The sequence below is a fragment of the Felis catus genome, chromosome B1 (genome assembly GCF_018350175.1).
Source record: "Felis catus isolate Fca126 chromosome B1, F.catus_Fca126_mat1.0, whole genome shotgun sequence".
NCBI lineage: Eukaryota > Metazoa > Chordata > Mammalia > Carnivora > Felidae > Felis > Felis catus.
In genome coordinates, this window is record NC_058371.1 from 105,250,305 (window position 1) to 105,275,509 (window position 25,205).

General features: G+C 36.7%; 1 protein-coding gene across 1 annotated transcript in view; it reads right to left on the minus strand.

Annotated features, from left to right (window-relative positions):
* NDST3 (N-deacetylase and N-sulfotransferase 3) overlaps window positions 1-25,205 on the minus strand; it is a 184,482-nt gene that overhangs the window by 23,143 nt on the left and 136,134 nt on the right. Inside the window, exons 7-9 of the mRNA XM_019829011.3 lie at window positions 10,337-10,519; window positions 8,010-8,106; window positions 3,845-3,968 (exon numbers count right to left, since the gene is read on the minus strand). Coding sequence (XP_019684570.1) covers window positions 3,845-3,968; window positions 8,010-8,106; window positions 10,337-10,519 — 404 coding nt within the window. The remainder of the gene's footprint in view (window positions 1-3,844; window positions 3,969-8,009; window positions 8,107-10,336; window positions 10,520-25,205) is intronic.

Genomic DNA, 25,205 nt, shown 5'->3' on the forward strand with positions numbered 1-25,205 from the left:
ACTAATGTGGTGCTGTGGTTGCATTCAACTATAAAATGTTTAAGTGCAGAACACATCTGGTGTAAACATTGCCTATTTGCTTAACATTTTTTCCATTTAGAGCCATTTATATTCTTTAGAATATTCATAAAATTTTAAAAAGTATGTACATATTTCTAAATAGAAAATTCTATCAAATTTCCCAAGGTCAGGTCCTATATTCTTAAGTGGGGTGAGAATGTAAATCACCAGCAGAATGAACATAGGAATAGCTAAAGCCTTACACACAGAAATGTAAGACATAACAGAATTTGTATAATGTCTCATCTGTACAAAAGCTGTCAAATATAAACTAATTCAGCATGTGATAACAGATATTTCTGAGGGACTAAGGGACAACTTTTAAAGGAAAAAGAGCCTTTTTTGGAGAGCACGTGCAAATTTAGCTTCTAGGGTTTCTTACATTTGATCATAATGGCTTCATCCTCCACTCCCACCCTCTTCAGTTCATAAGCCATCATGACTTTGGGCTACCAAGATAGGGTAGTTCAGTAGTTACTGAGCAAGAGAGTCATTAGCATTTCTGTGATGACTTCTTTATGCAGTACGTTGTTTTCTTTTAGTCATCTCACACGATAAAGCTTCTGGTAGGATTCCAGTTGTTAACATATTGCAAAGTTTGGCTGGCACAACAAAGTGATGTCTTGAAACTCAGGGCAGTAAAGAAATCCTTTTATGTTTTCTGGAAATTGCCTTGGTGATATGTCATTCTGGCATCCTTTTAGGGGGAAACAGATATATAAAAATTTCTGGAAAGTTTGATCTGCTGTTTTGGTGTATAGTCTATTTGTAGAAAGTGCCACATTTTAAGATATTTCTTAAGTTAGATGCTCACCCTGGTTCCAGAGATGCTAAGGTTATCCCAAGTGTCTAGTGATACCTTATTTGGTCCAAGCTTGTCTCAGCCTTGCTTATTCTGAGAAAGGCTCAGAAAATCACAAAAGAAGGGCAGAAGGTATTGCATTCTGAGTAACTTTGAGTTTCTAAAAATGGTCCCACTTTCCCAGCAGTCCTCTCTATACCTGTAACAGTTTAGACCTTAAAAACCTCTTCACGCAGTTTTGGATCTTGGACCTATAATGTATTGATTTTGCCTGGCCCCAGAGGCTCATGGAAAAAGCAGGGGCCAGTTCTTGTTTGCCAGTATGCCCACATTTTTCTAGTGTAGTGGCTGGCACTTAGAGGCACTTGTAAAATGTCTGATGAACAGGTAAATAAGAATTCAGCTTCATATTTTCAGGGTACAAATAGGTAACATCTGGGGAATATGAATTCAGATTATGTAAAGAACTGGGGAGCAAACTAGAGTGTAAACCACTCTAGTTAAAAGTGAATGCCTGCCTCGTTTAAGCTTGGCTACTTTCATAATATCTCACCATCTTTTTTTACTGAAAGATGTGATTTTTGCAATATTCCACATTTATTTGTTACTTGGGTTGACTGTGAGTATTTCTAAGTGATTTAACTCACAGCTAGATCAAGACATTTAGAAGTTCTAAGTGCTAACAGGATTTTAGGGCTCCCCAAGTACCAGTCCAAGCCTTCACTTCATCCCCATGTAATTATAAAAAATAATACCAAACCACAGAATATAAAATTTAAGTGTCTGTATGAATCAAACATTTCTCTTGATCTCCTGATTGTAAATGTTGGCTATTTTACCAAAGATGGAGTGTTCTCATTTTCATCTGCCCTACTTTGCTTTTGTCCTCAGCTTGTGTTTAGGTTGCCTGTCAGTTAAGGCAGCTCTGGTTTTCCCCAGTTTTCTAGGAAAAGCAGTTCCCATGGATCCAGACTCACTGTGCCTGTGTTAATTCTGTAAGCCACCTTGGCATGCTGAGACCTACTATCAAACTCTTCCACTTTATGGCTCTGTGGTCCCAAAGGGACTATGGAGGTGCTGACACTTCACAGAGAGACACAGCCAGCCTGAGGACTGTGAATACATCTGACATCATTGACAGCAAAGCCAGAGTTACTGATAATAGACTGACATTTGCAGGTACTTTTGTTATTTGTGTTGTCTTTTATAAACATATAACTTGTCAATGCAAAAGTGTTTGCAGTTGAGGTGTTTTTAGTGAGTTGCACTTAAAATCATTAGCTTTCTACTTATTTATGTCATCTTTTTGTAAACTGCTTAAGGGACTTTTTGTCCTGTTATAGTGCCTTATATACATTACTGACTTCTGAACAACTTTTTAAAAATTGATTATTCTTACAGATATTCTTTTTTTTAAGTTTATTTATTTATTTATTTATTTATTTATTTATTTATTTAGAGACAGAGAGAGTGAGCAGGGGAGGGGTAGAGAGAGAGGGAGAGAGAGAATCCCAAGCAGGCTCTGCACTGTCAGCGAGGAGCCAGATGTGGGGCTGAAACTCACGAACTGTGAGATCATGACCTGAGCCTAAACTAAGAGTCAGACACTTAACTGACTCAGCCACCCAGGCACCCCTATTCTTAGAGATATTCTTAAATCCCAGAGAGTTCAAGTATTGCATTCCTCTCCACTTTTTTCTTTTTTTAAAGTAGGCCTCACACCCAGAGTGGAGCCCAGTGTGGGGCTTGAGCTCACCACCCTGGGATCAAGACCTGAGCTGAGATCAAGAGTCGGACGCTTTACCGACTAAGCCATGCAGGCACACGCCTCCCCCCACCCCCCCGCTTTTAAAGCAGCTTTTAATCACTCCCTTTAGTCCTAATGTTAACATATTTTTATTCTACTGTACACAGGCATATATATTTGAGTCAGTGGTCAAATAGCAGCTGAAGTGGTTGATGCTTTCTTGGTTCTCACAGTTGTTATTTAACACCATAAAATTAATCAATATCAAGCCCTGTTTGAAGAGTTGGCAGTGAAATATATTGCAGTTAGAATATATGTAATTCCTAGTAGGTGCTCAAATTATCCTCAACTCATTTCTTTTCTTTCCATTTGGACCACACACAAGCAACTCTTGAGGGGGGGGTGATACTTATGAAATTGAGATCATGCAATTTGACAGCAGAAGTTAATATATAACAACCCTTTATGCTAAAATACATGCAAAATGTTTATGCTCATGCCCTAGAATTATTATAAAAATTCCATTCTTTCATATCACTTTCTGCCTAGAATTTCTACCTTAACAGCAAGACTTGCAGATATATTTTGTGATTAGCATGTTAATTTGCAACATATATTCCTACTATATTATTATATTTTGTATGTATTTGACATTTTAACTTTTATTTTTAATTTAACTATTTTCCTTGCATGGTTGATATAGTTCTTATTTCAATTCAAGACCAAAAATTAAATATTGCTGATAGCTTTATTTCACTTATTTCATTTATTTCATTATTCATGAAATATACACAAATTTCTAGTTCTATTTATTTATTTTTTTAACCTAAAATGCCAAAGCAAAATAAAAAATATATATAGAGGGACTGTAGCATCACTTTAATGCAAAGTGCACAGGAAGAGAAAGCTATGAAAGTGTTTTAAGAAGAGAGAGGAATGAAATTTCTGGGTGTTACAGTATTTCTCTAACTTCGTATCTATAATAACCATCAAAGATAATTAATGCACATTCAGATTACATGTGGGCCTCTTGAAGCAATGAGTCCCATAACAAACTGAGAAAAATTTCTTATGAATAATTTCTGTGCTTCTTCATTTTATTGACTCCATTTCCAAGGTACAGAGGATAACTTTTATTTGTGGCTGCAAGCTTCTATGTTTATAAATATTAGCACTAATTTTTATACTGTGCATAGTATATATACTTTTAGATTTATACTAATAACCCATCTTACCAATCAATCCCCCTGTGGTAGTTATTTCTATTAAAGAACTGTACCTCCTCAAAGGTTTTTGGGCTGGGGGAGTTACTAAAGATGGAAGGATGCATAACCAGGAACAAATACAAAGCAGTGGTTCCTGAAAAGACAATAGAGGTTTAGAAATTAATTAAATGAAAACAGATTCCTACTATTAGCATTTCAAAGTCATTAATATACCAAGTATTGTAATGATCCAAACAGATACATATTAGTACTCCTTGAATTAAACTGAATAGATAATCAGCATTTTAAAAGAAGCGTATTGGAAAAATGGAGTTAAGTGTGATGTGAGAAAAGGCTTGTTGCAGGGACTAGGAGAACTGGTTTTTGACCTCATCTCAATCACTGATTTGGTCTGTGACTTGGCTTTTAGGTTGGCTTTTTTGGTGGAAAGTCACCTGCCTTGCTTATTTCATAGACTTTCTCTGGGAATGAAAAGATATATTGAACCTGAAGATATTTTGGTATTAATAAAGCATTATATGAATGAAAGACATCATTATTTAATAGAAGATATTACATCACTAAAATCATGTAGCTGAGTTCTCCTATAAGTTCTTCCTAAGGCCTATGGAAGCTGATTAAATTTGAGACAGAATTTAAACTTTCAACACGTTTGTTTAAATTTGAATATGCTTACTTAAAAATGTGATATCAAAAATAGGTTTTTGGAAAAAAATTGTGTCCTTTCTTACTGATATAACATAAAATTTGCAATTTGGAAAGAGAATGGCATATCACAAGTGCCCATATGGATCTGTGACTATTGGGGATCAAGAGTATGATTTTTTTCCCAAAATGAGCAATGTCATAGACTGTAAAATTAGTGTTTTAGAGCCTAAATTATGAGCTAAAGGGTACAGATTAGGTTGCTACAAGAAAAAGACAATCTGAGTTCAGTTTGCCTAAAATTTAACCACATGCTTGCTGTAATTGTAATTGTGTTTATAAAATCATACTATTAAAATATTTCTGGTCCATGTATTCAGTCTTCTTAAGGCTCTAGTTTCCACTTCTCTGCTCTAATGTGGTTTATATCATTATGCAATCTGATGGGGCCGGACCTGTGAATTATACTCTAAGTCAATAATAGCTAGCAATGGTCTTCAGACATGGCCTTATAACATTTCTCTCACTTGGAGAAATTACTTTCTGATTTTGCTTAGTAATAATGTCATGCCGTCTGTATTAAATTTTGAATTTTCTTATCTCTCTGACAAGCTCTATTTAATATTGTACTTAAATCTAGTATATCAACACAACAGAAAATTTGTTAAAATAACTCTGTCAATAGCAAAATTGTCTAAAACAATGAATTGAAAGAGGCAGTGTTTCTAGATTATATCTTAGCCAAACTATGAACATTTTATCTATACCCATGGGTACCTGTGAGGAATGAAACATAGTAATCTATGATATACAAAATAAAAATGCTCTTCACAAGCTTGACCTAAAACAGTGGTTCTCACACTTTAGCATGCCTTAGACTAACCTGGAGGTCTTGTTAAAACACAGAGAATCGAACCCTATCCCAGAGGTTCTGATTCAGTACACTTTGAAAACCACAACTTAGTAGAAATGTGTAAGAAAATCTAAAACTTATTTGGGGGAAAAATGTTCCATTACTTGAAATCCGTAGTAGAGTAAAGCTTTCTTGAACATGGTGTTTAGAGTCAGGTAAATTCTAGGATCAGGATTTTATTTCTAACACTTATCAGTTGTGTGAATGTGAACAAAAATATCTAAGCTGAGACTTAGTTTTCTTATCTGTGTAGTGGGGGAAAAATACTTAGCTATCAGGGTTTTATGAGGGTCAAGAAAGACAATCTGTATAAAAGTACCTAAATAGCTTCATATCTCAATATTAGTAAAGTATTTTTTAAAATAACAGCTTTTATGAGATAAAAATTCAATAATGCATTTAAAAATTGAAAAAAAAAGTCTTTGTGAGGATAGGAAGTATGACCATTATAATGTGAAAAAAGAAAAGAGAATTAGTTCCTTTCTTAGATCAACTGAAAGCATTCTTTTCTGAATTTTATTTTTAAGAATTGTATTCAATCATATTGTTTGCTTTTAATAGCATGACCAGCATTAATAAGACAAACTGAAAAAATAGACATGTAATTGTTCGCACAGTCAGTAAAAGGTATAATATAATTTATCAGTGGTCAGAAAATTGTTAGATTGCGGTTTCTGAACTCTGTCTCTTTACCTACACTTATTCTTGGGTCTGAATAAACTGTCCTATGTGTGTGTGTTTGAATGTGTTTAATGTGTGTATGTATGTAAAACAACCACCTAATCATAGACACACACATTCAAATAACCATCCATAAAGCTTCAGTTTTATTTTTTGTCAGTTTCAACACTAAAAATATTTGAATATGTGTAAGAATATACATCTATGCAAAATTATTCAGAAAAATGCTTCTGATGAAACTAAAGTTAAAATGAAGCTATTTAATTTTTATGTAACTGATGAGAAGATATGTTTATCCTTTTAAAAAATCAACTTCACAAAATATTGATATATATAGTAACATGGATGAATCTCAAAAGCATTATCTTAAGTGAAAGAAGTCAAATGCACAAGACTGCACATTTTACTCTTCCATTTATATGAAATTCTAGAAAAGCAAAACTATGGTGCCAGAAAGTAGTTTCCTGTGACTGAGGATGGGGGAGGGGCATTGACTGCAAAGGCACATGGGTGGAGAAACTTTTTAGGGAGACAGAAGTGGGGTTTTTTTTGGTTTTGTTTTTGAGACAGAATGTTGTGGTGGTTACACAACTGTGTACAATTGTCAAAATTCTTCAGAATTTTCATTTAAAATTGGTGACTTTTAATGCATGTAAATTATACCACTACAGAACTGGGAAAAAAATTAGTTTCCATAAAAAGGAGATAAAAAATTTTCTTCCAAAGGTAAATGGCATATATAATTGTAACATAAACATTTGGAAACACAACTGAGTTTAAGATGGCAAGTACTGATTCTTCCATCTGACCATGATTTTTAAATGTCTGCACATCTAGCATGAAACAAGAGGCAGCCCTTCCTGCAGGGCTTCCTGGAGCGAACTCGATATGCCACGCTTCAGAGAGACATGATCAGTAATGACAGTGGGAGTTCGCTGAAAAGACTTTAGATATTTTTCTAGCTGCCTCTTGACTTTAAAATACATAAGGCCAAATGAAATAAACAAGGACAAGAAAAGTATTTATCATATTTATTATTGTTTTCAGATTGATATTGGCAAATGGGACTAAGAGAAAATGAATAGGCTAACCTCTCTGTGTACATTACATAAAATTTTCTCCAGTTATTTTTAGAGAAATGAGGAGACAGAAGGTATTCCCCTTAGAAAGGGATATGGTTGAAATGGCTGTTTTCTGTGAAGCCAGAATCCGAGAGCCCCAAATAATTTGTCATGCAGGAAAGAGCATGGATATTTGGCATTTTAAAGCTTCCACTGGGCTTCATTTTAATACTGATTCTTAAAGAAACAAGAAGTTTATGGGGAGAAAAAATTGCATGCCAATTTAAGAAAAGGCACAAAAATTGCATGCCAATTTAAGATTTCTCCTGGGTATGAGTAAATGCCTTTGTTAGCACAAAGTTTTGTTTATGTCTGGAATTCTGCTTGTCAAACATCCTTTAGATTTTTAGAAAACAGTCATCTCTGCAAGAAATAGTTTAGAGATAAACTATATCAGGAAGATGGCAGGAAGAGGCTGTTTTTCTGGAAGGGATTTATTATAAACAGTTATCGATACTTATATGTGTTTATCTCGACTTTTGATGAAATCCTGTCAGTCACTTTTTAAACATGTTAAACATTTAAATATGTTAACATTTTTCAATTAAGGTCTTTGGCAAAAAAGGAATATTTGCTACCAAATTGCTGGATATTCAAACAGTGTGACATTTATTTTCATCTTTTTCACTTTAAAAAATTCCTTGATAAGCATTTAAATACATTATCAAGCTAAACAAACATTATGTCAGAGAACCAATGTGTTATTCATCCATCAGTATATATAGGAATTTTGAAAACTCTTTATGACAAGAACTCACTGTCTAGTCATCAGGAATTTTATACTGTTTGGTTAATCATAACAAAAAGCTCTCACCAGTTTTCTGGGGTCCTATTACCAAGAATTTTGGTAAACGATCACAGGTTTTTTCTTTAGACCAAATGTCTCTGTGGCGTTTGTCATCACAAGGATTCTAAATGGGAGAAGAATACAGAGATGTATTTTTTGATAAGTGGCCACTATGCTAGAGTTTTTCAACTTCTGTCCTTGAAAAGATATTCCAGGAAGCAAAGCTATGCAACTTCTTTTAAATGAAAGCTTTGAAGTGGCATCATGGAAGCTTTCAAGTAACCCTTTCCATCCTGAACCCTTTCCATCCAACCCTTCCATCCTGAAGTTGAGTGTCTACTGAGGGGTTGGGGGGAGGGGAGACAGCCTCATAGCACTGAGGATTTAGTATTTTTTCTGCTTTTGGCCATTCTACATCTTAATTGTATGTGTGTGTGTGTGTGTGTGTGTGTGTGTGTGTGTGTGTGTGTGTTTTAAAATAGTGAGCTCCAATGTAGTGTGGGGCAGGGACTGTGCTTCCTGCTAACCTAAAAGAAAATACACTCTCAGCATTCCATAAGTAATTGAAATACAATGTGTAAGATTTTTATTCTAAATAACTTTGAGCTGTTTTGCTGTGCTTCAAAGAGATACAGATCTGGCCATAATGATACTATTTAAAGAGACAGCAGATTCCTTTCAGATATGTATTACTATAACTTTTCAGAATATGATTCTAAAAAGCACTAAATTTCAGCAAAAGGGTAAAATGAAGGTGAAATACTATCTTAGGGATCTGCTTTTGGTGTATAGTACATAAACCAAACCCACCATGCAAGATGTATCTAGAACATCCTTAATTTCCACTGCAAAATGCTCATTATGTGAAGACTTAAAAGTTCCCTTTAATACTACTTCAGATATAGGCAATCAGGACAGCACTTCTATTCAATTAATACTACAGATATGTGCAGTTAAAGGAACTTTCTGCTTATTTACAATAAGCAACAGATGGTATGACTAAAGTGAGGGTATTCTTTTTGGCTGCTGTTAAAAAAAAGTTGTTTCAAACCTGTCACCTGAAATAATAATGATTTCAGTTTAAAAGTAAGGTGTTAAATCAGCAGGAAAATTGCATGTCTTTCCAGTGGCTAACATTTGGTGATATTATGCAGTGGTTAAGGAAGAAAGATGTGCATTATAGTAACTGCAAAGTACTATATAGTGATAATTCCACAACCAGACTTTCACATACTGAAATGTGTAGTTATGTCTCTTCTTGGAGTTACCTGTTTGTGTTCAGGTGGTAATTAGCTCATGTTCAAAGCTGAATGCATTGAGTATGTAGTTCAGATCTTGCTGCAACCTTCTCCTTCTGATGATTGTTATTACTGTACCATCAGCTCTATTAGCGACTCTCTAGTAGCTCAGTAACTCTCATTTAGAACAGTGCTTAAGAGGACAGCCTCTGGAGCTGGATGGCCTGGAACTGATTCCCACTCTGTCACACAGTGGCCTTGTAAAGGTGTCTTAGCATTTGCCTGCCTCAGTTTCTTCATCTATAAAATGGGGATCATAACTATACCTACCACACAGGGTAGTTTAAGGATTAAATGAGTTAACATATAAAGAACCCAATGTGACACATAATAAGCACAAAATAATTATTTGCCATGATTATTACTTTCCCCAGAGTATGGAGTAGGCAGTTTAAGTTCAAATTATGTTTCTGCAATTCTGGGACACATGAGAAAGTATGCTTTGAAATCTGGGTTATGCCTAGAACAGTTTGCATATGCCATGTGTGTGTGATATTTTTTCTTAAAAAGCTCAGTAATTTTGCCACCAAACACTTTTCCCATATCCAAAGTAATTCCCAACTAATACTTTTGAAGGCTGCCCATATTCTCCAGCTGCTGCTGTACCCCGTGGTTCAGAAAGCAGACATCAGTTCTGAACTCTTCTCCCCTATCCCTCTGATGTTATTTAGTCATTAGAGATATAAGATGTGCTCTAGGAGGACTAGCTGGCTACTTGCTTAGCATACAACCTACTTACCATCTTCTACTCTTTTCAGCCTATTGCAGTCTGCAAATTGTTCCCCCTCTCTTGACTGAAAACATGACATCCATTGAACCCCCCCCACTGAGCTTGTAGAATTTCATAATTTCTAGTGGGCATAGGAACAGAGAATTTGGCCCACTACGAAGCAATAATACACAACTGCAATTCAGGAGGAAATAGTTTCTCAAATCTACCAACATTCAAAAAATGTAGCCCCCTCCCCACCCCAGATGCCTTCACTTTTCAGATAGGACTATATAAAATTTGTTTATGGAATTACTTAATTATACTAATTATTGAACAAATATTACCTGCCAGAGAGGGTCTTTTTGATCAGGAAAGAGCTCAAAATACTTGTGAGCCAGCTGCGCTGGAGGCAGAGTCTGAAGTCGCAGGTTCGTCCAGGTCTGCATGAAGTTGGCCAGATTAACAAAGGTATATAGTCCCAGCCGGTCATTCCCATAATTGGACAGATGTGTCATGAAAATGCTGATCTGAAAAAGGCAAATGAACTTCGGTGTAAACACAAGTTATTTCAACCCTAGGGGGAAGTGCAATCATAGCAATGCTAATTTTTAAGTGGTCTTTGCACAGGGTTTAAATTCATGACATGTTTTGGAACTGTGGACATATCCCAGATACTCTCATTATATTAATGCATATTAGAAGATGTGTTATTAGTAAGACGTGACCATTTTTTTTCTGAGGTTTTAACATATTTCATAATAAAAAACGAGTCCAACTGCCATATATCCATGTTGGTGCAATTAGTTGGATGCTGAATAATGTCCTAGATGCTCACACATAATGGCTTCATGTTATGCGACCTATTCATACTTTGCGGCAGCAGAATCTCTGGAGGTTGGGATTTTATAATTTGAGTCTACTTAATTTGGCTTTTAATGTAGTACTTCAAGTTAAAGAATATAAATAATCAATGTATCACCAATATTAGCATTAAGTGAATATCCTCTGATTTGTATTTATTAAAGGCCATAATTCCAGAGGACTAGGGACTAAATTTTACTAAAATTAGTATTAACTATTTTCCATCAATAACACTGTCAAACCCTTTTCCATATTCAGTGAGTGTACTATTTCCAGCATCAAACACCTCCTGTAAGACAAATTTTCAATGTTTGGCTAGATAAAATCAACTCTTCCTATGGAAGCAGCTGACCTAGATTGAATCCATGCATTGAAAACAAAATCACCGTGTTTTCTTTATAATAAAATAAATGTAAATTCTGTAGGTTTGATTAAATTGGTCTGGAATGCAGAATGGGCTTTTTAAAAGCCACTGTTTCAAGTGAATACAAATAGTTTTTGTTGGTGAAGTGTTGACAAACGGAAATAATTCTGTATGAGATTTTCAATGGCAAAGAAACCATTGTCTCATTTATGCTGCTATAAAAAAGATCATAAAAATAATTCATGTGATAATAGTACTTTCCTAAAATATATAATGTCATGTGAATGAATAGTAATAATAGTTATTATAATCATCATAATAATGAATATAATGGGTTCATTCATTAGAGACTGAAAGAAATATTCAAGAAAATTTATTGAGGTAAAGTAGCAGAGATGAGGGAATGGTTATATTAAAACTGGATACAATGAATTAGAAAAAAATCTAATTACTTACAACTATGAATAAGAGGAAACATTGATATCGTTTATTCTATAGAATAAGTCCTGCTGGCTTTCATATGAAAAGCTTCAACTGTGATCAAGGATATTTAATTGTATTTCTATTCACTCTGCCTGAACATATATTAAATCTTAGAACTTTCACAAACAAAATACTTTGAGGGTAACTTTAAATAGCTACCAGCAGACTGATGCAGTCATGAAATTAATAAGTAAGACTTTTATTACCATTTTGGGTATTTCTGAAAAATGAGACTTTTAAAATTTAACCTTCTGGTTATTTTTATAGTAGCTTCAATTCTATGACTTTTGTTTCCCTTCCTTTTCTCCAAAATGTATCAAAAGTCAGTTGTTGAGAGACTTAAGAAAATCATGCTTACATGTGTAAGTTCTTTTCTAATGTTTGTTAGAGGCAGTCTCTCATCATTCATATTAAAAACTACATTTTTCAGTATAGCTCAACAACAATAGCAAAATGATACTTCAAGTTGTCTATTAAAGGAAAAATTTTAATACCATATAATATATATATATATATATATATATATATATATTAACTCAGCCACTAGTTCAAATTTTTGCTTTATTTATGAGAGATTTATCAATGTATCTATGTGTCTATATTTCACTTGAATAACATTTGCAGTGGGCATAAAATGGGAAATATGGAGATGTTGTGTGAATTTGTGGTACCAATACATTCGACCTCCATTTGAATTTACTTTACAACCCAGGAAACATTTTATTCTGTGACATTTAAAGCAGAGTGTCATTGTTTTTACCTATATGAGTATAGAAGGTAAAAAAAAATGCTACTCTTTCTCTCTCTTTTTTTTTAATGTTTATTTATTTTTGAGAGAGAGAGAGAGAGGGCAAGGGGGGGGGGGAGAGAACATGTGTGGGGGAGGGGCAGAGAACGAGGGAGACACAGAATCTGAAGCAGGCTCCAGACTCTGAGCTGTCAGCACAGAGCCCGACGTGGGACTTGAACCCACCAACCGTGAGACCATGACCTGAGCTGAAGTCAGACACTCAACCAACTGAATACCCAGGTGTCCCAGAAAAAAAATGCTACTCTTTCTGGTAAAAACAGAGGCATTTCAGGGGCGCCTGGGTGGCGCAGTTGGTTAAGCGTCCGACTTCAGCCAGGTCACGATCTCGCAGTCCATGAGTTCAAGCCCCGCGTCAGGCTCTGGGCTGATGGCTCAGAGCCTGGAGCCTGTTTCCGATTCTGTGTCTCCCTCTCTCTCTCTGCCCCTCCCCCGTTCATGCTCTGTCTCTCTCTGTCCCAAAAATAAATAAACGTTGAAAAAAAAAATTAAAAAAAAAAAAAAAAAACAAAAACAGAGGCATTTCAGAATGAGTTATGAACTACTTAATGACATTGCTTTTCCTGAAAGTTGGCAAGAATTAAGGTAATACTTATAAGTTGTTGAACTTAATCCTGTAAAAAAAAAAAGCCACTTAGCCACCAGTCATGCAACCTTCCTCAGGTTTTCAATTCTATTTTTGTATATCTACTTTACCATAATGCAAAGTGCACCATAAGCAAAACGACTGTTTCAAAGTGATGGTTTTGTAATGTGTGTTAACCTCACGACTCATTTAGACTTTGGACTCAAGCCTGGGGTTTGTTTTGTTCTTCTAAGAAATAGAAGGCCATAAAGGGAACATAATTGGTCAGGACATAAAATAATTTCTTTTTAAACTTTTTTTTTTTTTTGGTGTGTATGTGAATTACAATGCTCTCTCTATACATGGAATATTCTATATCTCTTGCTGCACATGTAACCTCTCCAAGTTGTCTTTATTAATTTTTACTTAGGAAGGTATGCACAACAAACAACAGGGCTAGTGAGAACGGACATATAGTGACACTGTTTTGGTAAAATAATTAGCTTGCTATCCAGACAGTATTTCTTTCTTATTCCTGTTCTGACCAAAGACAACTATAATGTCATTTTATTTCTTGGCAACTGTTTCTGCATGGAATAGAAAGACACGAAGCTTGAAAGGGTTACCAGTTCAGGGAAAATAGACATTAGTCTTTCCCTAAAGAGGATGCCTTTATAACTTTAAGAGTGCTTCAGAACTAAGGCTTTATTTGTTTGCCTTTTTAAAAAGGATAAATGTATCAAAATAAGTTATCTTTATTATACATGCAAGATACAATAAGAAAGAAAATGTCAAAGAAGTTACAATTACATTTCTACAACAGTTTTTGCTACATGCATATTATAAGTAATTAGTTGTTACCAAAAAGACTAATTAGCTGCTTAAAACTCAACTGATTGGAAACTCTGCCAAAGGTACAAAATTTATCTAACAGATGAAAACAACTCTTTCTAGCCTGATAGACACAGACATCTATAACAACATACTTACTATGATGATTTTTCTGTAAAAGGCAAAAGGTAAATGCCAAATATCATATACACTGGTATTTATGAGAGAGAAAACAGATATCATTTGTAAAAGCATGGCTAAGAGAAAAATGGGGGAGGCTTTATCTACACTTTACAGCCTCAGCCATGTGAATCTAGTAAGTTCCAGCCAGGTATTGGAGATACATGAATCACTACCAAGACGAATAAGGAGCAAAACATTGGTCCCTGGGCAAAGGCAGTTGGCAATGCAGTGTTTCTTTTGAGAAGGTCAGGGGGAGAGGAGAGGAAATAGGGGGGGAAAATGTGTTACTTATAATATTTATTATAAACTATGCCATTTATGACTAAATCCACATTTTTCTTATCCTACTACCAGATGCTCTGCCTGGTTCTGGGTGTGTAAATATAAATATCATGCTCATTATTAAGTGTTGTTTGTGAAAAATTAAGAATTCAAAAGGCACAAAGGAATTTACAGTGAAAAAGTCTTCCCACTTCTCAAGTCAACCAGTTTTGTTTTGTTTTGTTTTGCTGTCCTTCCAGGTGACCAAAGGTTCAAAAGCCTGAACATATGTAACAGATTACTCAGGAAGTTTATCAAAGTTCAGATCACCAGAACTTACACTCAGTGATTCTGATTTGCTAGGTCTGGAGGGTGTCCTGCTACCTGCATTTTAGAGAATCATCCCTAGTTGTCTTGATGCAGGTATTGTTGAAATATAATTTGAGGAAAACTGGCCAGTCCCATTGTTTATTCCCATAGGAAAGAGTCCATTCACCAAAAGCGATTGGCTTTTCTGTAGTGGTCCTTTTGAATACATTTTAAACACAAATATGTCCTGTTAAGTCCATAAATATGTTTCAACATCCTAGACACATAACTATCCCTAGCACAAAGAACAATTGTTAAGTGTCCTTGGCCTCTTGATGGTTTCTGTAATGTTGACATATGTGTGGAGATGCACAGAAAATTGCTAAAAAAAAAAAAAAAAAAAAAAAAAAAAAAGATCTGGTCCACATAGACATGTGTAATTGGTTCCTAATTCCCCTTCAATCCTGTGTTTATTTTATTATTATTGTTTTTTAACCTGAGCAAAATTCTTCTCCATTTCCATATGTACCTCTCAGATGCATATTGCCTTTTAACTTCCCTACTTAAAAGGCTGTCTTTCATATTCATTTTATTTTATTTCATAGCATTTAAAAGGTTCTGTGGCAGAGGACAAGCATACTGTAATTAGCTTCTTTAGGGGAAAAAATAAGGAAAACAGGTTAGTTTTATAAAGTAGTGATCAAACTCTGGAAGGTTCATTTTCATTATCATGAAAACTATATGAGTCCCACCCCTGTCAAGATTACACTCCATTATGTAAGCACATCTCTTTCTGGAAAATAAGTAAAAAAAAAAAAAAATCCTGATTAGAAAGCTATTCTACTCATGCTCTGGGCCTAAACCTCCTATTCTATAATTTCCCAGTTGGAATCCTCACATAGTTCCTCACTGCCTTCTGCATTAAATAAAATTCAGGATGTCACCCTCAGTGACAACACGGTCCCAGGTTACCTTTTCAATCTTATCTTGTGTCCTCACTCTGTTCCCAGAGCACCAGTCAGCCTGCCTTGCTTACTGCTTCCAAGTGTTTCCCTGGACACTCCACCCTCCCTGGCTTGGTTTATACAGTTTCTTCTGTCTAGAATATACAACCTCACTTTTCTACCTAGCTCAGTTCTGTATATGTAGCCTGTTACATCGACCTTTTCAGATCTCTCTAGGCAAATTCAAGCTTATAAAAATTTGAGCTCCAGAGCATTGCCGTGTAGTCTTTCTGACCTTTTCTTACTCTGGCTTGTATTATGTTAAAAAACAAAATACTTGTGTTTTTTTGTTGTTGTTGTTGTTTTGTATCTAGATTGTTAAGTTCCTTGGAGCTGACAGGGGGCTCTTTCAGCCTTATTCTCTGGACTGCCAACGTATGCACCTTGAGTTGGTACCAGTCATCTTAGTTGTCAAATTGGGAAATCTGGAGTTAGTTATTTTTTAAGTGCTGTTCATTCTAGTGATTCCTTAGCACCATTCAAATTGTTGGCCTTATCAATGATTTATGCTTGTCTCTTCTAACTTCATCTGCATTTGCTCTCTAGTCCTCTCCCTGAACTCTGCCTCAAGTCTTCACTTATTTTACCACCCTCTTGCTTCTGTTTCCTGTGAAACTTCCTTTGTAAATAAACTCTTAGGTCTTTGACTTGACTTTGGCCTGCACAGTGGTTAAGAAAGTGGGTTTGGCCACCTACTGGCTTTTTGATTCTAGTAAGTCATTTAAACTCTTAATACTTTAACTTACTTATCTAAAAGGAGGGGGAAAAGGGTATAAAATAGTAACTGCCTTACAGTGTTGTGATAATTAAGTGTAATAAAATAAAACATTTATTTTATTTATTTTTAACATTTATTTATTTTTGAGAGAGATTGAGAGAGAGAGAGAGAGAGAGAGAGAGAGAGAGAGAGCAGGGGAGGGGCAGAGAGACACAGAATCCAAAGCAATCTCCAGGCTCTGAGCTGTCAGCACAGAACCCAACCCGGTGCTCGAATTCACGCACCGTGAGATCATGACCTGAGCGGAAGTTGGATGCTTAACCGACTGAGCCACCCAGCTGCCCCTTAAAACAAAACATTTAAAGCATTGCTTGATACACAGTGATTGCTTAATAAATTATAGCTATTTATTGTTGTTATTATTGATATATTATTATTATTTTGGAGGAACATTTCTCATTTATAGCTTCCTTCCAGCAGTTTGTCAACCTTATCTATACCTCTAGTATCTTAATTCTTTCATTTTTTCTCTGTCAACATCCATCTGATCACTTCCTCTAGCCGTCAAGATTCTGTGGTTAACAATTCGACCTTCTCTCCCACTATCACCTTCAGATTCCCAAATCATCTTTTTGCTTTCAGTGTTCTACAAATCTAAGACTTTATATCAGTTTTTCATTCATGTCTATCAATTTCTTCATTCCACATATGGAGTGCTCAGCACACTAGAGAAAAACCACATAATGGGAGCTTTTAATGTCACATAAGCACATGGTCCTCCATCTCAATGAATCTTCCTTCCTTTCTTTCTTTCTTTCTTTCTTTCTTTCTTTCTTTCTTTCTTTCTTTCTTTCTTTCTTTCTTACATATTTTAAGTGTTTATTTTTGAGAGAGAGAGAGAGGGTGAGAAAGAGAGCAGACAGGGGCATGCACAGAGCATGATGCAGGGCTCGAACACATGAAACCCTGAGATCATGACCTGAGCCAAAACCAAGAGTTGGACACTTAACCGACTGAACCTCCCAGGCACCCCATCAATGAATCATTCGTACTACTGGATATTCTTTTAATTCATTATCTTCAGTTGCCTGCAGCAGCTATTTCAATCTTTCATCCTTCTCTTGAGGTCTTCTACTTAATCTCCACTCTCCTTAATCCCCCTAGTTAATGATCCCATGATTAACAGGGAGTAATGGTCATCAGGCAGGAACTCTTTATATATATCTCTCTTTTTTTTCCAGCTTTATTGAGAAATAATTTGTATACATTATTATATAAGTTTGAGGAGTATTGACTTACATATATTGTTAAATGATTACCACAATAAGTTCAGCTAACATTCATCTTCTCTTCCAGATACATTATAAAGAAAATAAAAGGGAAAAGAACTGAATGGAAAAAAAACTTTTCTTATGATGAAAAACTGAGGATGTACTCTCTTAACAAATTTTTTTTATACAGCAGTGTTACCTGTAGTCATTGTGTTGTACATTACATGCTTAATACTTCTTTGTTTTATAACTGGAAGTTTGTAATTTTGGCCACCTGTCTCCAGGTCTCTTTACGCCTACTCCCTGACTCTGGTACTCTGGTAACTACAAATCTGATCTTTTTTTTTTTTTTTTCCTATGAGTTTGTTTTTGTTTTTAGATTCCACATAGAAGTGAGATTATACAGTATTTGTCTTTGTCTGACTTGTTTCACTTAGCATAATCCCTTCAACATCTATCCACATTGTCACAAATAGTAGGATTTCCCCCTTTTTGTGGCTGAATGATATTCCAGTGTTTGTGTGTATTACAACTTATTTATCCATTAGTCCATCAATGTACACTTAGGTTGTTTCCATGCCTTGGCTATTGTAAATAATGCTGCTATGCACATGAGGGTACAGATAACTTTTCAAGTTAGTTTCATTACCTTTTCATATATTCCCAGAAGTGGAATTGCTAGATCATATGGCAGTTCTGTTTTTAATTTTTTGAGGATTCTTCATACTGTTTTCCATAATAGTTGTACAAATTTACAGTCCCACCAACAGTTCACAAGGTTTCCTTTTCTCAACATCTATACCAGCATTCTCTATCACTTATTCTTTTGATAATGGCCATACTGACAGGCATGAGGTGATATCTCATTGTGGCTTTGATTTGTATTTCCCTAATAACTATTGATGTTGGTTGGCATCTTTTCATGTACCCATTAGCCTTTCATGTATCTCCTTTGGAAAAATGCCTATTCAGGTCCTTTGCCCATCTTTAATTAATTTAATTTGTTTTTGTTTTCTGTTGAGTTGTATGAATTCTTTATATGCTTTGAATATTTACTCCTTATTAGATATATACTTTGCAAATATTTTTTCCCATTCTGTAGGTTGTCTTTTTATTGATGGCTTCTTTTGCTCTGCAGAAGCTTTTTAGTTGATGCAGTCCCACCAGTTTATTTTTTATTTTGTTGCTTATGCTTTAGGTGTCATATCCAAAAAAATAGTTGCCATGACCCATGTCAAGGAACTTTTTTCCTATGTTTTCTTCCACGAGTTTCATGGTTTCAGGTCTTACATTTAAGTCTTAAACCATTTTGGGTTAATTGTTGTGAATGTTAAAAAAGAAATAGGTCCATTTGATTCTTTTACATGTGAATATTCAATTATCCCAGCATCATTTTTTAAAGAGACTATCTTTTCTCCATTGAGTATTCTTGGCTCCCTTGTCAAATATTAGTTGACTCTATATGCTTGCGTTTATTTCTGGGCCATCTATTCTGTTTTTATGCCAGTACCATACTGTTTTGATGACCATAGCTTTTATACTATAGCTTGAAATCAAGAAGTGTGATACCTCCTGCTTTGTTCTTCTTTTTCAGGATTTCTTTGGTTATTTAGGGGCTTTGTGATTCCCAATAAATTTTAGGAATTTTTCTTTTTTTTTAAACTCTGTAAAAATTGCCATTGAAATTTTGATAGGGATTGCATTGAATCCATAGATGGCTTTCAGTAGTGTTAACACTTTACCAACATTAATTCTTCTACTCCATGAACATAGGAAATCTTTTTACTTATTTGTGTCACCTTTGATTTCTTTCATGAATATCTTGGAATTTTCAGCATAGAGAACTTTCACCTCATTAGTTAAATTTATTTTTAAGTATTTTATTTTTTTATACTATTGTAAATATGATTGATTTAATTTCTTTTTCAGAAATTTTGTGGTTAGTATACAGAAGTGCTACTGAGTTTTATATATTCATTTAATATTCTGCAACTTTACTGAATTCATTGATTATATCTAACAGTTTGTTTGTTGATCGAGTCTATAGGATTTTCTCCATATAAAATCATGTCATCTGTAAATAGAGACAATTTTACTTCTTTCTTTCCAGTTATGATACTTTTCATTTCTTTTCCTAGCCTGATTGCTCTAGTAAGGACTTCTAGTACTGTGTTGAATTGGAGTGGTGAGAATGGGCACCCTTTTCTTGTTTCTGATCTTAGAGGAAAGATTTTATCATTTTACCACTGAGTGTGATGTTAGCTGTAGGTCTGTCATATATGCCTTTAGTATGTATTATGTTGAGATATTATGTTCAGATATGTTCCTTTTTTGCCTAATTTATTTAGAGTTTTTAACATGAAAGGATGTTGAATTTGGTCAAGTGCTTTTTCTGCATCTATTGAGATAATCATATATTTCTTTTATTCTATTAATGTGATGTATCATTAATTGATTTGCATATGTCAAACCATCCTTGCATCACAGGGATAGATTCCACTTGAATTTGTTGCTCTTAAAATTCTTTCTTTGTCTCTGACAAGAATTTAATTATAATGTGTTTTGGTATACACCTATTCAGGTTCAACCTACTTGGGATCCTTGGGCCTCATGGATTTGGATATTCATTCCTCTTTCCAGGTTTGGGAAGTTTTCAGCCATTATTGCTTTAAATATATTTACTGCTCCTTTCTTTTTCTCTTCTCTTTCTGGAATTCCCATAGTACAAATACTGTTTCTTTCTATTGTGTCCTATAATTTTCATAGGTTTTCTTCAATCTTTTTTACTCTTTTTTCTTTTGCTTCTCTGGGTAATTTCCAATGTTCTATACTCCAGGTTGCTAATTCTTTCTTCTGTGAGGTTGAGTCTACTTTTGAAACTTCATTAAATTCTTCAGTTATTGTATTTTTCAACTTTAGGATTTCTTTCTCTCTCTTTTTTATTTTGATGTTTACTATTTTCTTGTCAAACTTCTCATGTGTTGTTTTCTCAATTTTGTAAGTTGTCTGTGTTTTCTTATAGTTCACTAAGAATAAAAGGATTATTCTGAATTCTTTTTCTGACAGTTCATAAGTTATTGGACCTTTACATTGCTTTTTTTTTTTTTTGGTGATGGTGTCATATTTACCTGATTTTTCATGATCCTTGATTCCTTACACTCTATCTGTGCATTTTAGTAATAGGACTCCTCTTGCAGACTTTACAGTTTGCCCTAGCAGAGACAGTTCTTCACTAGCCAGTTCAGTTTGGGTTTCTGTGTATGTTTGCTGGTAATGTCTTTGGGAAGGTGGAGCCTGTTATTATAATCTACTTATGGGTGAGGCAACTGTTCAATCTCTGAGGATGGGGATAGGGGGTTGTGCCACTAGCTGGGATAGTATACTAGTTGGATATCCAATACTAGTTGGATAGTATTGCTGGATTCTTTCTTTCCTTTTCTTTCTTTTTTTTCCCTTTCCTTCTCTCTCTCTCTCTTTCTTTCTTTCTTTCTTTCTTTCTTTCTTTCTTTCTTTCTTTCTCCTTCCTTCCTTCCTTCTTTCCTTCCTTCCTTCCTTCCTTCCTTTCTCTTTCTTTCTTTCTTTCTTTCTTTCTTTCTTTCTTTCTTTCTTTCTTTTCTTTCTTTCTTCTTTCTTTCTTTCTTTCTTTCTTTCTTTCTTTCTTTCTTTCTTTCTTTCTTTCTTTCTTTCTTTCATCTTAAGCAGGCTCCACACTTAGCGTGAAGCTTGATGGGGCTTGATCTCACAACCATGAAATCATGACCTAAGCCGACTGACTGAGCCACCCAGATACCCGACTGCTGGCTTATTTCTATACCCAATTAAGGCTGTAAGATGGGCTCTGCAGTTGCCTAAATTCTCTGGTCATCTTTACTAGATGGTCAGGACAGGGGACTACATTCAGTAGTGGACAGGGCTGTGAATTAGCTTCTCTGCCCTGGCAGGGCATCAGGCCAGGTCCCAGGGCCCCTATAGCTCATTGTTTGGGGGCCCAAATCAGGCCTGAGTGTGTATAGAATTCCCTGGTCTGGTTAAACTACCAGTTTTGCTCTGTAGACCAGGTAAGCCACGGGCTGTGCTCTGTGTTCCAATCCCACTGTACATAGGGCTGTTGAATGGGCTATACAGCTTCCTGTATGCTCTGGTTAGGTTCTCTGGTCAGACAGGCTGAAGGCTTTATTTAACAATAAGTGGAACTATAAACTAAATTACCAGAATGGGAGCAGTGGAATAAACAGTTCTAAAACTGGTAAAGCTCTTTGTTGTCATAACTCAAGCTAACCTGCATCCCAAGTTCCCTGGCTGAACAGGGCCACTGGCTTTGCCTTGCAAACTGTTGGCTCTGTCTGTGCTTCTTTTGGCTTGAGTGTCAGTGGGCCTCAGGGCTTTTGGGTATTTATTTCAGCCCTTCTGGTCAGATGGGGCTGGAAGATACTCTCCACAGTGTGTTGGGCCCCTTGCCTGGGTGGGAGCCCCTTGACTGGGCCACTCAGGCCTCTCAGTTTCCCAAACAGACTGTCTAGTTGGGAGGGGCCAGGAGACACCTTCAGCTATGGCTATGGATTAATCCCCTTGTTTGTGCATAGCACGAGAAGTCTTCACGTCTGGCGCTGGCTTTGCTCTGGAGGTGACTGGCTCAGCACTCCCACCTCTTGGCTCAAGTGCCGCTGGCCACACAGCTTCCAGAAGTTGTCACCAGCCTTCTAGTCAGATTGGGTTGGAAGGCACCCTTCACAGTGAGTGAGGTTGTGACTCAGCACTTTGCCTGTGGGTGGGTAAACAAGGCTCTAGGGCTGATGGAACTACTCATTTGAAGATCTGAATCAGTCAGATCTGCTCCCTGCCATATTCCCTGGTCAGAGTGCCCCCAACCTGTTTCTGCATATGAGCAAAGCTGGTTGGGGTTACTACTTGGGCACTGTAGGTATAAACTTGGTTGACCAAGATTTGTGTGCTGGTGGTTGCAAGTTCCTTTCCACTTCTTCAGGACAACTCGATTCCCAGTGGTTGGGCCCTGAAGATTCCCCTGCCGTCCCCATGGTATGTGATAAGAGTAGGGGCTCTCATAAATGACCCACAATGCTTGGGGAGGTTGGTTGTCCTCTTCGGGTTCTCTTTTCCCATTAGGTGAACAGAAGGGTCAGGAAAGACATCTCTTTGATGCTATACTGCCCTGGGGGAAGGGCAATGTGGTCAACATATAGTCATTTCTCTTAACCTTCTAATGCAGTCTTGGTCTCTGAGGTTGAGGCTGTGCTTCAGCCTCACCACCATGTTCTAGGGTACTCTTGCTGGTATTTTGTTCTTGAATAGATGTTAGTTGTTCTTGTGAAGGGGAGTAAGTCAGGAATGACCTATGTTGCCATCATGGTCAGGAAGAGGTGCTTTACTTTGAATTTAAGACTAATGTATCTCCCAGTACTTTTTGCCCCATCTACTTTCAACTCCCAAGAGATCTCATTCACATAAATGCTTATTTATTTATTTTTGAAAGACAGAGAAGGGGGGGGGGGAGAGAGAGAGAGAGAGAGAGAGAGAGAGAGAGAGAGAGAGAAAGGGAGAGACAGAATCCCAAGCAGGCTCTGTGCTGTCAGTGCAGAGCCCAACACAGGGTTCAAACTCATGAACTGTGAGATCATGGCCTGAGTCAAAATCGAGTCAGAAGCAGCTTCGGCATGCCTGGGTGGCTCAGTTGGTTAAGCATCCAACTTTAGCTCAGGTCATGATCTCAAGGTATGTGGGTTCCAACCCCTCATCGGGCTCTGTGCTGACAGCTCACAGCCTGTAGCCTGCCTCAGATTTTGTGTCTCCCCTCTCTCTGCCCCTCCCCCACTGTCTCTCTCTCTCAAAAATAAATAAACATTAAAAAGAAAGAGTTGGATGTTTAACCAACTCAGTCAGGTGCCCCTGTTTTCCTCTATTTTTAATTCTCCTTACTGGTCCCTCCCTAATACCTGAAAACATGCTTTAATTCCCTCTCATCTTAGGCTCTCTCCTGAGTGCTTATCTTTTCCAACCACTGTCCGTCCCAGCCAAGTTCTACAGTGCAATAGTGTATAGGTGCTGTCTTTACTTATCAGTTTCCTCTTCCAGTCTGGCTTTTGTCCCCACCACTCCACTGAAAATGCCTTGTCAAGGACGAGCAGTGTCCTCCAAGTTACATCATCCTATGGCTCCTCGGTAGTCTTTATCAATCTGCTGCATTTGGCAGTGCTCCCTTTGACGACACTTAAGTTTTTCTCCTTTCTTGGCTTTTTTGAAACTGTTTTCTCTTATTTCTCCTTTACCTATTTCCTTCCCTGAGTCCTTTTTCTATGTTCCCCTTTAATCGCTGGTGTTTCTTAGGGTTTTGTTCTTTGCTGCCCCTAGATGGAAGCACCATAATGATCCCCAAATCTCTAACTACCATTCATATATTTGTCCTAAATTTTATACACAAACATCTAAGTTTCTAGTTAACATTTATACCCGAATATCTCATAGCCATCTCACTTTAAACATGGCTAACCATCCACCTAGAGGGTATTCTTTTTCTGTAAGACAGAATGGGACGAGAGGCTGATTGATTCTTCTCCAGTGGGTGATTTCATTCTTCATTTTGCTTACTGAGGTTTCTGATCCCCTAGTGTTTGGAACATGGAGATGAAGGAAGAAGGACAACACAGGGAATTATTACCCTGACTTATAGTGTCATATGATGGCATATGTTTAAGGCCATCTGGGATCTGTGGAGACACTCCTTCCAGGCCCCACCAATGCAATTTCCTTTACTAGGCTAGTATATTCCCCAGTCCTTCCTCAGGAGTCCTTTTTTGCAGGACCCCTTCTTCTTCTTCTTCTTCTTCTTCTTCTTCTTCTTCTTCTTCTTCTTCGAGAGGGAGAGAGAGCACACACAGGGTTAAGGGGCATAGATAGAGAGAGAAGGGGAGAGAGAATCTTTAGCAGGCTCCATGTTCAGCACAGAGTGCAATGCAGAGCATGATCCCATCACCCTGGGATCATGACCTGAGCCAAACTGAAGAGTTGGATGCTTAACTGACTGAGCCACCCAAGTGCCCCAAGCAGGGCCCCTTTTAAATGGATTCCAGGGTAAAATTCCTACTAAGAACTCCACATCTGGGCTTAGGATTTAGGAGCCTTTGACCTGACTTGGGAATAGGGGGCACATACTTCCCAGACATGGCCCCTCCTCCTCTGACGCAGACCATTTTAGCCAAATTCTGTCTCATGCTTCAGCTTTACCAGTCTGGAGGCAGACACCAGCCTAATATGTCCCTCTTGTGCAGGGAACACATGCCAAGCTCTTTGATGGTTCCAGGGACCCTCGTGCCAGAGCTGAGATGAGCAGCAGAGCCGTCACTCACCTCTCTGCTCTCGCACAGATAGAGGGTGGTGGGGATTGTGCCCACTGCACAGTGTAAGTCTTTCCAAAAATCCTCCTCACAAATTCTCCTTAACTTCAAGGAACTTGACCATTTTATCCTGGATGTGCGTGAAACATTTGACATTTTTCACAGTAGTCCTGCTCACAGCTCACTTAAGTGCCTAATACCTTTCA